The sequence below is a fragment of the Littorina saxatilis genome, linkage group LG2 (assembly GCF_037325665.1).
Source record: "Littorina saxatilis isolate snail1 linkage group LG2, US_GU_Lsax_2.0, whole genome shotgun sequence".
Lineage (NCBI taxonomy): Eukaryota > Metazoa > Mollusca > Gastropoda > Littorinimorpha > Littorinidae > Littorina > Littorina saxatilis.
Window position 1 is genome coordinate 66,810,590 of NC_090246.1, and position 15,000 is coordinate 66,825,589.

Sequence of the window (15,000 nt, forward strand, 5' to 3'; positions counted from 1 at the left end):
TGACGACAACAACCGCAAAGACAACGACGAGAACGACAAAACCCTTTTTGCCGGTGTATTATGGTAGAAGCACTGTGGGATATTTTAATTGTTGAAATGAAACGTAAGTGACAACACTTTTAAAAACACATGTCTTATATTGTGCGTTCTATGCCTGAAATATTGACAGAAGTCATTGCCAATGCTTTGATATTGAAAAACAGAAAATGAATATTACAAAAAAAGTCATCATATTGATGCCCAACCATTTTAGATCACAAATCAAAGTTGGCGAAGTGAGTGACCATAGAAGTGAAGTATAAAACGTAACGCTGACATGTGTCGCTGATGATCGACTTACTTGGTCAATATTTGCTACTTATACTCAACGGATCCTGACTTAAATTGTAGCGTAACCTGATCAGGAGAGGCATGAACAAAACACACACATTTTCGGAAGGATCCGTTGAGAATTGGCCGTTTGTATTGCGTTAACAGAAGTGACACGCACCCCCCCACACACACACAGACACACACAGACACACACAGACACACACAGACACACACACACGCACACGCACCCCCCCCCCCACACACGCAAACACACACACACAACAGCAACAACAACACACGAAAACACACACACACACACACACACACACACACACACACACACACACACACACACACACACACACACACACACACTGACACACACACTGACACACACACACACTAACACACACTTACACACATACAAACACACAGAGAATCACACAAAGAATATCTAAACCAAAACACAAACACAACAAAGAGAAATCCCCTTAATCTGGTTACTGTCTTTAGGTAATTAGTTCGTTAATTAAGAAGTAATTTGAACATTTATTCTATGCATTGGTTTTAATACTTGCATGTCTTATCCGAAAGAGAAAATCTGCTTTTAGCCACAATAATCATTTCTGTGACGACTTTTTCTTTCATAACATCGTCCTGGCCAGGTTGTGCTACTTGTTGTCGATTGATCACACCAAAAACAACTTACGATCTGTTAAATAAGAGCTTTTTTGTAGTGTGAAATTGGTTCCTGAAAGGGAAATAACTATGAATTGAACTAAGCAAAGAGCGTACGAGTTGAAACATGATCAGATGTGTAAAATCGAACGCTGAAGAAACAGAAGAAGAAACACGATTATCATCGTAATTGCAATAGTTCTTTTAGTACCTGGTAATTGTATTTATATGTACCACTGGAATGTATCGTTTCTGTTGAGAAGAGTATAAACTGGGATTTTTAAAGGATATTTCACGTATAGCTTTGTTTAGAAAAAAGAAAAAGAAATGTAATATAAAGCAGGTATTATCGCCACGCAAGGTTTACTTGACAACTAATCATTTCCTCAAAAATGCAGCTTGCTGACTTGTCTGTCTACTTTGAACTTTAACTTTTTTTTGTCTGTGGGTGTTCTGCGTTCTAAAATAAACACCGACATAAATGAAAACACAAACATGGTTGTTACTTTGTTTTGATCTTCTTCCTTTGTTCAATTCTTCAGTGCCACGCCTGTATAAGTACAATATTCAACAAATCAATTATGCACATTTTCACACAAAAAATAAAAAATAAAACAAAGGTTTTGAGAACCAAAAAGTACAATGTATCTGTTATCATACGATGTTGAGCATGGTGACCTCTGTGCTTCGGTACCCTATGACAAGCCCCGGTATATTCAGTGTTCTGGAAGGGTTTGGGTAATAATAACAATAAACAAATAATAATAGTTTCTATTTGTCAGTTTTATGATGTTTCAAGAAAAAAACATGCTCATTCCCTAGAAAATTCGATCTGTCGATTGTGAATTCGACGAATAAAATACAAAACAGACAAATCATGATGTTTCGTTTGCAAAATGATTAAAAGTTCAATAAACCAACCTTTCCGGTTTGGTTTTTTATTTCTTTTTTTCTATTTCTTTCCTGGTGAACCCACGAGGGTTATTCAGGGATGCAAAAAATATGTTAATGATGCATGCCAATAAAACAATAATAAAAGGTGGAAAGAAAGACAAAGATAACAATTTCTTCGACCATTTCTGGTACTACTTTTAATGATTACAGATGAAGAGATAATCTAAAATAAACACTAAAAAAACACGCGTGCCCAAGGCATAGCCGGTCAAATCAAATGCTAAGCGTAACGTTGGCCCCAGAGTCCCTTATCAAAAGAAATAGTTCTTTGAAGTTGTGCTCCTTTCCTGAGTACAAGAGATTCAAATCAAGTATGCAACCGTGTCAAGTGGAATGATCTAAAGATAAAATATATCGCCTTTTTTTTAGTGCAAATAGTTTCACTTCTGCACCTCTTGACCTTTGAATTTATTTTCATCATTCCCGTTTCTCAACAGTTTGATGGATATAACAAGTCGCGTAAGGCGAAAATACAACATTTTTTCAAGCTCAGTCGAACTCACAGAATGAAACTGAACGCATTGCATTTTTTCCGCAAGACCGTACACTCGTAGCATCGTCTGTCCACCGCTCGTGGCAAAGGCAGTGAAATTAACAATCCAGAAAAGCGCGGTAGCGGTTGCGCTGAGGAGGATAGCACGCTTTTCTATATCTCTATTCTTTTTAACTGTCTGAACGTGTTTTTAATCCAAACATATCATATCTATATGTTTTTGGAATCAGGAACGGACAAGGAATAAGAGGAAATTGTTTTTAAATCGATTTCGGAAATTCAATTTTAATCATGATCTTTATATTTATAATTTACAGAGCTTGTTTTTAATCCGAGTATAACATATTTATATGTTTTTGGAATCAGAAAATGATGAAAAATACGATAAACGTAATTTTGGATCGTTTTATAAAATAATAATTTTAATTACAATTTTCAGATTTTTAATGACCAACGTCATTAAGTAATTTTTAAGCCTCCAAGCAGAAATACAATACCAAAGTCCAGCCTTTGTCGAAGATTGCTTCGCCAGAATTTCAATCAATTTGATTGAAAAATAAAAGTGTGACAGTGCCGCCCCAACTTTTACAAAATGCCGGATATGACGTCATTAAAGACATTTACCAAAAAAATGAAAAAAAAAGTCTGGGGATATTATACCAAGGAACTCTCATGTCAAATTTCACAGTAAAGATCGGTCCAGTAGTTTACTCTGAATCGCTCTACACACACACACACACACACACACACACACACACACACACACACACACACACACACACACACACACACACACACACACACACACACACACACACACACACACACACACACACATACACCACGACCCTCGTCTCGATTCCCCCCTCTATGTTAAAACATTTAGTCAAAACTTGACTAAATGTAAAAACCAACAGCTACATACTCCTAACTCCTCCCATCTGCTCACAGCCGCACAGTATTTTTCCCACACCAACACGGACACGTTAACACACACACACGTTAACACACACACGTTAACACACACACACGCATACAGACAGTGTTTTTTCCACACCAACACCTACAACCCCATCCCAATCCCTCCACCCCTCCTCCATCCGAAAATACACAAATACACTTGAAGACACATAAAGAAGACAGACAGACAGACAGACAGACAGACAGACAGACAGACAGATATGCACGCACACAAGCATGCTCGTGCACTACCCCCCTCCCCCCGCCCTCCATACACACACACAGCCATAGACACACAGTCACATAGATCTTTCTTTCTTTCTTTCTTTATTTGGTGTTTAACGTCGTTTTCAACCACGAAGGTTATATCGCGACGAAGTCACATAGATAGAAATACAAACACCCACACATACACACACACACACACACACACACACACACACCCTCTCTCTCTCTCTCTTGCTCTCGCCTTCGCTCTCACCCTCGCTCTCTCTTACTCACCTCTACCCCTCTCTCTTTGTCTCCTTCTTTGTGTTAAATAGGTATCCCACTATCTAGAGACCATTCAAAAATTCCATTTTTAGTTAGCTGAAAGAACCTTTAAATGCACATTTAAAACGTTTTTAACGGTTCCTATTGTAATTATTTCGATAAGTCATTCATCATAACTAGCATCTGACTGAATGTTGACCATGATTGATTTTTAAACATATTTTGTGTGTGTGTGTGGATGTGTGTGTGTGTGTGTGTGTGTGTGTGTGTGTGTGTGTGTGTGTGTGCGAGAGAGAGACTGTGTGTGTATGTTTGTGTGCGTGTGTGGGGGGATGGGTGTGTGGGGGACTGTGGGCGTGTGGTGTGTGTGTGTGTGTGTGTGTGTAAGAGAGAGAAATGGGAGAGAGAGAGAGAGAGAGAGAGAGAGAGAGAGAGAGAGAGAGAGAGAGAGGGAGAGAGAGAGAGAGAGAGAGAGAGAGAGAGAGAGAGAGAGAGAGAAAGAGAGAGAGAGAGAAAGAGAGAGAGAGAATAGAGAGAGAGGGAGAGAGAGAGAGAGAGAGAGAGAGAGAGAGAGAGAGAGAGAGAGAGAGCGTACGATTGCGTGTTTTACCAGGAGTGTTCGATCGTTCATACGTTTGTTTTTTTGTACAGTCTGCTTTACTTCGATCAAATGAATTTATAATTATTAGATATACCTGTTAATACAGTCACCGACAATACTGATCATATAAATCAATGTGTAACTTTTGACAAAAGTCCAAACCTCTGCTTTCGTCATACACGAGTTCGGCATTATCAATTCTACAGCACAGCGCATTGAAACTCGCCATGTTAAAGCTAGAGGTAAAGTCTGTAGGCCATTCACAACAGCGTGAGAAAAATGTCAAACTTGCGCGAAAGCTTTTCCGCAGACATCTATACTGTGCCTTAATTTGAGACAAGCGATAAAGGGCCGTAATAGACGTCCCGTTCAACGGTGATTTGATGTCAAGGGGAGTTAACTTAATCAGGGGAGATTAATGCTGGCTTGTGATCTGGTGGGACCTAGTTACCCTTCAAGTCTGGGAAAGCCCACTTGGTTAAATTTGATTAAAAAATGTGTACTTACTTGGCTCTGGTCAGAATATCTGTCCATCAAGTTCCATAATCTTTCAGTTTAATTATTAAAATAGTAGTACAAACACAAGTTTGAGGATTTGACAATTCAGCGTCAAAATCCGAATAATTGTCTTGTTTTTGGTCACACTCATAGATCTTGTTTTCTCTTCATTTAACTGTTATGGCAATATGCAAAAACTTTCGGTTTCAAAGGATTTCCCCCCTCGTATTTGTGACCCTCCACCACGGAATGAGTCGCATCTCACCTTTGCATGATTTTCATATTTTTACATTTTCCTAAAGAGTTTTTTATGCTCTACCCAGTGGGGAAAACCGTTTTAGAAAAGAGCGGAAACTGTTTGAGTTATAAGCCTGTGACTGAGGTGACCCTCACACTGTTACCAGACACTCCCCGGACTTATATTAAGCCTAGCGCAGAACCGCGCGAGATGACATGGGACTCATTTCGTGGTGGAGGGTCACATTTTTTACTTACTTATTTTGAGTTAATAATGAGTGTTCTTTTTCTTTGTGTCATCTCTCTTTCAATGACATCATTTTTTCCACTCCAAACTTTTGGTACTCTGGTCCGTTTTTGTAATTTCAATTTCCTGACCACATTTAGATGAATGTACCTGAATACAAGAGGTGCAAGGGGCAGTCAGGACAGATTGGTACTTACGGGCGAATAACGCAGATCACCTTAATCAAATTCAAGGTTGCAAGTCAACCATGACATCAAAGCGAAGGTAAAATGTGATAAGTTGGGTTTCTTGTGTGTGTGTGTGTGTGTGTGTGTGTGTGTGTGTGTGTGTGTGTGTGTGTGTGTGTGTGTTTTATACTCACTGGTAATCGGTAGAAGTGTGGCAAAGACAAAGAAAGAATGAGAGAGAACAGGAAAGAAACCTCCAATTACGTTGCAAACAAACACACACACACACACACACACACACACACACACACACACACACACACACACACACACACACATACACACGCACACACACGCACACACACGCACACACACACACACACACATACATACACACACACACACACACACACACACACACACACACACACACACACTCACACACACACACACACACAAACAAACCTCCATTTCATAGCATAATGATAAAAAATAAACATCTGAAGACAAGAACACAGATTCCGTTACACATGTCACAATTAAAAAATACATAGAGTTGTTGAAAAAAGGTCATCTTTAGTTTGTTCCTGTAAGAAAGAAATAATTGATCCATCTCTTAATACATAAAAAAGTCAAAACAATAAGCATAAACACAAACCAACCACCTATACCACCAACACTTCCACCACACCAACAAACAACCCAACTAACCAACTAACCAGACAAACAATCAAATAAACAGTCAGCCTCTCGGAAACATGCCCCCAATGGTTTTTTCCGTGAGGGCATAACAAAACATTTATCATCATAGTCAGCCTATCACATTTGACTTCAATCTCAATATACAGTAATTGTCATTATTGTCTTTTTTCAGGACGCTTGCCAATATGGGAGAAAGAACGAACGATCTGCGCACCTCAGTCACGCAGCTGTTTAACAATCCCAGACTACTTCCGCTCACGAAGCGGCAGCGGAAGTTGATCACGAGAAATCCGGGTTCCATCATCGCCGTTGCCAAGGGAGCCAGAATGGCCACAGACGAGTGCAAGTTCCAGTTCAGGAACCGTCGGTGGAACTGTCCCACATACTGGGACGGACACGGAGGGTCTGTCTTTGGGAAGATCCTCCAAAGAGGTCAGCATATTTTATTGTACACTTTTTAAATGAAACGATAGTTTACTTGCTGAGTCCGGGGTTTCTCTTAATTTTTGCTTTTTTCTTCTCTTTTTTGTTTGTTTTTTGGTTGTCTCTTTTGGTGTGGGTGGGTTAGGTGTGGTGAATTCATTTTTAGATATTGGTGTCTTTTTATCTTTTTAAAAACGTTCCTACAGAGCTTGCAGGTTTTATCTCACCTTTCATACCACTTTCGTCTTGCACCCCAGCCCGATTTGTTTTAAGGGATACATTAAACGAATTTACATCTTAACATAATACCTGCTTCATGAGCATTACACATTTGAGTAAATGTGCATGTAGGCTATACACACACTTTTTTGTTATCGGTAAATTGCCGTCTGATATGTCCCTCAATTGTCTTGAATAGTGCAGAAATCTGTGTTATCGTTGGTACCTCTCCCTAGGCAGTTTTAGTATTTCAGTCTAGTTCTATAAGCAAAGGATACATGCAATCACATGAACACTTTTCCTCATTCTTCTGCCCTGTTCAACGCAATCCTCTTTGTATGTCTAAGACCCCTAACACCATGTTACACACTCACATACTTTCCGAACATCTCGGTGTAAGCAGAACCATGCTCATTGCATACCAGGGAGGGTTTATTATTCTTAGACAGGATTACTCTTTCAAACTCAGCCCGCCCAACGCGTCTGCGACGATGACACCCATAACCTTGGCCAAACACCGATTTTTTTCAAACTCTAATTCCACAACGCACAAAACATCAGTTTAGTCGTGCTAACCAATTCCTTCACGCAGTCCGCGCTTGTCGTACGAAGACAACTAGTGTATCCTTCGAGCAAGGCTCGCACTGTGTACAAACAAGCATGCGGATGTAACAAAGGATATGACGACGGCCAACAGAGGAGCATCCGTTTAAGAAGACATCTTGTCCCTGGTCGTTCCCTCAGTGAATCCTATGTTGACATTTGAAATTAACTCAGTAGCAACGTGCAGGAATCTTCTACGCTGTCAAGGGAGGATGCTGCTCCTCCTTTCTCCCCCTCTGCGGCTCCTGTTAGGGTTGTGCAAACGGCGGGGTTAATCCTTTGGGAGCAGGCTGCTCCCTCAGCGTCCACGTCAGAGCTAGGCTAGGGGGCGAACCTTGTCTTCCTTCAAACGTCAGTGGTACAGATTCCCACGATGTGCTACAAACAATTCAGTGACATTCCTTCCAGCGAGTAGGGCCAGTGGTACAGATTCTCATGATATGCAAAAAAGCACACAAAAAGCAATGATAGCACCAGTCCAGTGCAGGTTTTTCTCAATTCCCAACGAAGCTGAAGCGAATACTTTCCTTGTTACGCTATCACAGAGAAATGAAGCTTCAGTACAGATGATTCAATCTAGGGCGGGGATGTAGCTCAGTCGGTAGCGCGCTGGATTTGTATCCAGTTGGCCGCTGTCAGCGTGAGTTCGTCCCCACGTTCGGCGAGAGATTTATTTCTCAGAGTCAACTTTGTGTGCAGACTCTCCTCGTTGTCCGAACACCCCCGTGTGTACACGCAAGCACAAGACCAAGTGCGCACGAAAAAGATCCTGTAATCCATGTCAGAGTTCGGTGGGTTATAGAAACACGAAAATACCCAGCATGCTTCCTCCGAAAACGGCGTATGGCTGCCTAAATGGCGGGGTAAAAAACGGTCATACACGTAAAATTCCACTCGTGCAAAAAAAAAACCCAGTGTACGTGGGAGTTTCAGCCCACGAACGCAGAAGAAGAAGAAGAAAATGATTCAATCTGAGCTTTGAGAGGATTTTCTTGACAGAGATTCCTTCGCCATCCAAGAAAACACGAATATTCAGTGTCATAGTTTTGTCCTAACCTCGAAGGACGTGGGTCTGTTCTTCCCCCCAATAATGCGTCTGTTTTTTTGTGTGTGCTACATGGCGTATTCAGTTCTCGTTCTTTGGGGTTTTCGGATTCTAATGGGCTCCTTCGAATAATGGGAGGTTGGCTCTTTACCATGTAAAGCCTTAATGGACTTGGAGGGTCATCCTAAGATAACAGAAAATAATGGTAGAGTCTCCAATGTTCCAACGAGGACGTTAGCTGACGCTTCATGTTGATTCTTGAAAGATTAAATTTTGCTTCGACATGCAAAATGATAAGAGGCCTTTGGCATTTAAATGCTCCATTGTGTGCTCCATCTTTGATAAAGATAACTTAACATTTAGCTGTACATTGAGTCATTAGGGATAAACTGAGACTCAGTGCTTTAATGTTCGTAGAAGTACGTACATGTATCGTACGTCATAGTCTATCCAAAGATTAAAAGGAAGCAAAACACCTCCACGTTGGGGTCCTGATTTGGCCTATTATGGTCCGCTGGACCCGAAAAGCAACAGCTAACTAACTAACTAACCTCCACGTTTTTTGAAGAAGCAAAACAGAAAGAAAGCTAGGAAGACAGAAAGAAAGAAAGTAAGACAAAAAGAAAGAAGGAAAGAAAGAAAGAAAAGAAAGAAAGATTCTTAGTTTTGACATTCCTTGCTACTTTCTGGGAATCCACATTCGTGAAAGATACCTTGAACCACCATTAATTTTTACGGACGTGATGGTACAGAATATGTAGAATTGGACATACACGCACGGTGGTACAACTGGTGGTTCTCAAGAGATGAAATGGATAATGAATAAATAAACCGCATGTAAAACCTTTTTCATTCGTGACGACTGTGACCCAGCCCCAGCAAAGCGCGCAAGGCACATCAGTGTATGCCGAATTACGCCATCCCCCCCCCCCCCCCCCTCTGATCTCATTTAGCAATCTCTATCGCTCACGTGGTTCATTCTAGGCAAACTTTTTCTCTCCCCCCCCCCCCCCCCCAAACCAGACTTTGAGGCGTTGCCTGCAAGTGTCAAAGAATCGACTGCATGGTGTGTTTTATGTTGGTGCCTTGCTCTGTTGGAGCCATCACCAGTCTGTCTCTCACTTCATTGTCTTGTCTTGTTTTTGCTTTTCTTGAATCAGCCGGTGGTCGTTCTGGAAATTTATGAGGCTAACGCACTATTGGCGACGAGGATGTCTGGAAGCTACGTTGTTCCCGTGCGCTGGTTTTATCAAAAGCTCAAAGGTGTTGAGCGTCACTTGTGTTTTGTTGTTGTTTGTTTTTGTTTGTGTCTGTGTTATTTTGTTTCTTGGAGGTGAGGATGGGATTGGGAGTAATGAAGGTGGGTGCATGAGGATGGGGGGGGGGGGGGGGGGTTACGAGCAATGTGTGCCGTTGTCTGGAACTGACAAACTGTGTAAATACAGGTAGAAAGGGGGAAGGGTGTTATGAAGTTTAACACTTGAAAAACGTTTCCATTTATTATTTTCTCTCTCTCCCTCTCTCTCTCTCTCTCTCTCTCTCTCTCTCTCTCTCTCTCTCTCTCTCTCTCTCTCTCTCTCTCTCTCTCTCTCTCTCTCTCTCTCTCGTCTCTCCCCCTGTCTATTTCTGTATCTGTCTGTCTATCTATCTGTCTGGTTTCGTGAAGTACTTCCTTCCATTCTTTTTTCTCCGTTTTCTGCATATTCCTCCTTTGCATTTCTCGTTGTATTATACTGCACTCATTCATTCATTGATTCATTCATTGATTCATTTTGGTCTGTTATTGTTGAGTTTTCTTTCTTGCACCCTCACAACATCTAATCCAGCGTTCCGTACATTTCCGTTTATTGTTACGTTATTTTGCAATGTCTATGTATTTTATGTTCAAATAATATGTTTTTATTCATAGTTAATATGTAAAGCGCGGAGAGCATAGATTACTGTGGTTCACGCTATTATAAGCTTTCGTTATTATTAAGTTCAGCTACTGCACTTACCTGTGGCACTCCTTCCCAACACCGACCTGACCAAAGCACCGTTAAGATGTCTGGACAGGACATCATTATCCCATCCCACAATTGCGCATTTTGCCCCCCTTACATTCTGTGGTCAGCTTTGATAGCCACCGGCCACGTAAGCCCCATTTATTCCCCCCTCTGCTTCTTTACCTCTGTAAACTTGTAGAGCTAGTTATGTAGAGGTTACATGCCGAGTCTCAGTGATTATTAAAAATAATGGTCGAAGTTGGCGAACTGAGATCATCATTTTTAATAATCACTGAGACGAGGTGTGTAACCTCTTTATTCCTCCTTTCTTCAGTTATTCAAAGAAAACAGGAGTTTTTGTGCGAAAGTTTGATCGAATCCGAATCACTCAACCAGTCAACCATGCGCAAGCGATCGATTAATGCGCGGATGTATAGTTCCGTGCAAATCATTCCATTCTGTTAACACTTCTTGTCAGTTTCCCTGTTTTGGACTAAAATCAAGTACACAGATATGCTGTTATTCTGCTGTGGCGGTAAAGGCAGATATTGTGTGTTCTGTTTATGTTTTAGTATCGCTTAGGATAATGTTCTTTCGTCAAATGGGACTAGCAGACGAACATTTGCACCCGTGTTCCAACGTTAATTACTGTTTGAAGTTCAGTTTTCTGGGGAAAATAGTGTATGAAACCGCTTTATGTTGTTTAAATTGATGAGATGTGTGCATTTGGTTGCGTGTGATTTGTTTATAAAATGAAATATTGTTGAAAACTGACCGTCGGATTGCAGTCAGTGTTATCGAAGAAACTGAGTGAAAAGAAGGGGAACTACTCTTGTCGCTAGACAAAGTATGAGTTACTTGCCTTGGGAATTTGCTTGTGATGAACCGGTTTGTGCACGGCAGATCTAGATTCAGAAAACAACTGAACTCATGGATTTTATATGGAGATTCATGTGTTCAGGCCTGTAGTTGTTAATTTAAATGCGGTATGTTTGTATTGTTTGCTCCAGAGATGTATACTTCGTACATTAGAGCGTTCGGAACTTTTCAGTCGCAAAAGTAGTTCCGAAACAGAACAGCTTCTCAACCCATTGCACAATCGAGGATTCAGGCTGTTGCCGGCTCGTTATTTGTTTGGTTGCTGGGTCATTATCGAAAAATAACTAGCTCTACAAGTTTACAGAGGTAAAGAAGCAGAGGGGGGAATAATTTTCGATAAACACCCAGCAACAAACAAATAAACATGATCCGTTAACTTCGACCATTATTTTTAATAATCACTGAGACTCGGCATGTAACCTCTACGTATTAGCATCTTCATTGCCCTCCCCCTCCTTTCTGCCAACACCTTAGGGTGTCTTGGTCACTCGTGTTGTGGGATCGGTAAAAGAGGACCGGCCGGCGACAATGACATGGTGTTGAAATTAGTGGTGTAGACAGCGTTATTTACATATAATAGGTCCTTTGAAAACGTTAGTTGGGGTAGTTCTGTGATGGCTCCGTGGTAACTGAAAACTATCTGTTTTGCTTGAAAAATTAATACATGCTGTTTCAGACACTTAACTTGTAAGTGGTACAGCCGAACATGTCTAAATCGACCACCAAAAGGCTCAACCAATTGTGTTCCTTAGAGAAAGGTATTTGTTATTGAATAATTGAGGTGATCAATAATGTAGGGGGAGGATATTTTTGGATAATAGGCAGAGGGTTGTTCTGACGAGGTAGTCGCAAGGGCAGGTTCGACTGTACTTGTATAAGTTACGTGCATGAGTTTCAAAAGTTTCAAAATACAAAAGTTCAATGGTGACTCTTGTTCAATACGGTGCTCTGTACTCTTGAAGACTCTTTTGACTGTTTTGAAAAAAAACCACACACACACACACACACACACAACAGAATAACAACGACACACACATGGGTAAAATAGTAACAATATTACACGGTGCAGTTATTAGCTGAACACGCCCGGTGTGACGTTTTCATCTTTCGCCGTGTTGATATTTCGATTCTCGGCCTCGTTGATCCAGTATAAACTCTACACTGAACAAAAAAACACCCTTCGATAGTACTGATGAGCGACCTTGTGTACCTTACATTCATGGGGCCAAATTTGTCCAACCAATTATTTTTATTTAACTTAGAAATTTGATTCATCCTAAAATGTTTCCCTTCTTACTCAAGGGACGTAACCACTCGGTACACGTTTTCGAAGAATTCGATTTTGGGAGTGAACTCTATATTAAATTTCACCACCAATTTTCTTCACATGCAAGAAACTGACATGCTTTTCGTCCATAAATAATTTCACTTCTTAATTTTACCAGGAAACAACATTTCAGTCTCGAGTAAATATCGAGGGGGAAATATGTACACAGGCGAAAGATGAAATCGTGACACCGGATGAGACTTTTCGGTTTTTACGCTTACTTCTAAGGTAACAAGGAAAAGGTCCCTTATCCTGAGTGAAATTTAATCAATGAAGTATAGGTACTTGGTCAGTCGACTGAGTCAAAGTCTGGACGGCAGTAATACGTCGGCGAATACCTGTGACCGGTTTGAGAGTACAACAGTGAGCAGACCTGGGCACCATCTGGGAGAGAAAAAGAAAAAGAGAACCCAAGAAAATGGTTCTGCTAATGAACAAAGACCTATTGTGTATTTCTTCACGTTTCGGTGTTTTTATGTACACACCTTTTATCGCAGTGGCTAGACTTCTGAATTTCGATTTACGATTCCGTGATGGTGCGATCTTTTGTCTGATGCATCCTGGTCCGGCCCGGGCCACCATTTTTGCGGTTGAACAATTAAGCTCTTCTGGGTGTTCCGTGTCACTCCTAACTTCCCCTCCACCTGTCTGTATTTTATCGTACCCATCAAATTTTGCTTCACCATTCTCTCCATCCCAGTAAAAGTTAAGGCCTGTTCGCTCGGTGCGGTGTATTTGAGCATATTGGGGGGCTGTTAAATCGCGCTTTAAGTTACAATAGGATATAAACTGTGACCAGTTACACGCCTTGTTTCGACACGTTGGCTTCCTGTTGAGTTGACTTTGAAAACACCGCCGAAAGGTGGGACTTTGGTCGTCTCGGCGGAAGCAGTTATAGGAATTTTAGTCGTTACGATGATATCTTGATAACATTAATCGTAGATGTGTGTGTGTGTGTGTGTGTGTGTGTGTGTGTGTGTGTGTGTGTGTGTGTGTGTGTGTGTGTGTGTGCGATGGCATATGTGTGCGTGCGTGCGTGCGTGGGTGTGTGCGTGGGTGGGTATGAGTATGTTCGACGTGTGTGTGTGGTCAAAAAGGGCCATAGCCGGACTTCCCGGGGTTCAAATCTAACGCGTGAGTTGTTTCACCACGTGGGATCCTTTCATCACTGGGTTGTCACAGCCGTCCTTGCCTTTACTGCCTTTACCCCAAGGGGACCGTTCACCGCCGTCAATTAAACTCTTTATGAGCAGGAAACATTGTTGGTGGACTCCAGGAAACATTATTGGGAACTCTCACACTCACTTAACATGCCCAGATGTACCACACAGCCAGGCGAGGGAGGGATATTTCTCAGTACAGCGGAACCTCCCTTTAAATACCTCTGAATATCTGAGACGATCGGGTCTTTTAAAGGTGGGAGTTTTATAGTGTAGGTTATTTTGTTTGTTTGTTTGCTTAACGCCCAGCCGACCACGAAGGGGCATATCAGGGCGGTGCTGCTTTGACATTTAACGTGCGCCACACACAAGACAGAAGTCGCAGCACAGGCTTCATGTCTCACCCAGTCACATTATTCTGACACCGGACCAACCAGTCCTAGCACTAACCCCATAATGCCAGACGGCGGAGCAGCCACTAGATTGCCAATTTTAAAGTCTTTAGGTATGACCCGGCCGGGGTTCGAACCCACGACCTCCCGCTCACTGGGCGGACGCCTTACCACTAGGCCACCGTGTTGCGGTGGTCTTTTTATGGGAGGTCTTAAATTGGAAGGTCGTTAAAGGGGGGGTTCCACTGCACTATGAGGTATGATAGAGCAGGCGGGGGAAAGGAGGGGACTAAAGGACCATGATACAGTACCTCTGCCCTGTTCGTTTTTACCATTTTGACAGAGTGGGGTGAAAGGTTTTGATGCTGCGACAGTCCCTGTAAATTCCTCCTCGTTTTTGAGGAGTTGATTCTGGTGCATGAAGTATGGTCCTGTTGTTCGGCGTTGTTAGATTTATTGGCTGTTTTCTCGCAGTGTCGTCGTTGCATTGCACAAAATAGAGCGTTATTACAGAATGGTGTTAAAAGATCACTCATTGGACAGGAATGTTGATAACGGAAAAACCAAGCCACACACGAATAAAGCCAGGCGTGAAAATATTTAACCATTTGTTTCTTGTTGTTTCT

The 15,000-nt window shown here is 41.6% G+C and overlaps 1 protein-coding gene across 1 annotated transcript in view; it reads left to right on the forward strand.

Annotated features, from left to right (window-relative positions):
* LOC138959573 (protein Wnt-1-like) overlaps positions 1 to 15,000 on the forward strand; it is a 32,733-nt gene that overhangs the window by 3,853 nt on the left and 13,880 nt on the right. The window contains exon 3 of the mRNA XM_070331113.1: positions 6,514 to 6,773. Coding sequence (XP_070187214.1) covers positions 6,514 to 6,773 — 260 coding nt within the window. The remainder of the gene's footprint in view (positions 1 to 6,513; positions 6,774 to 15,000) is intronic.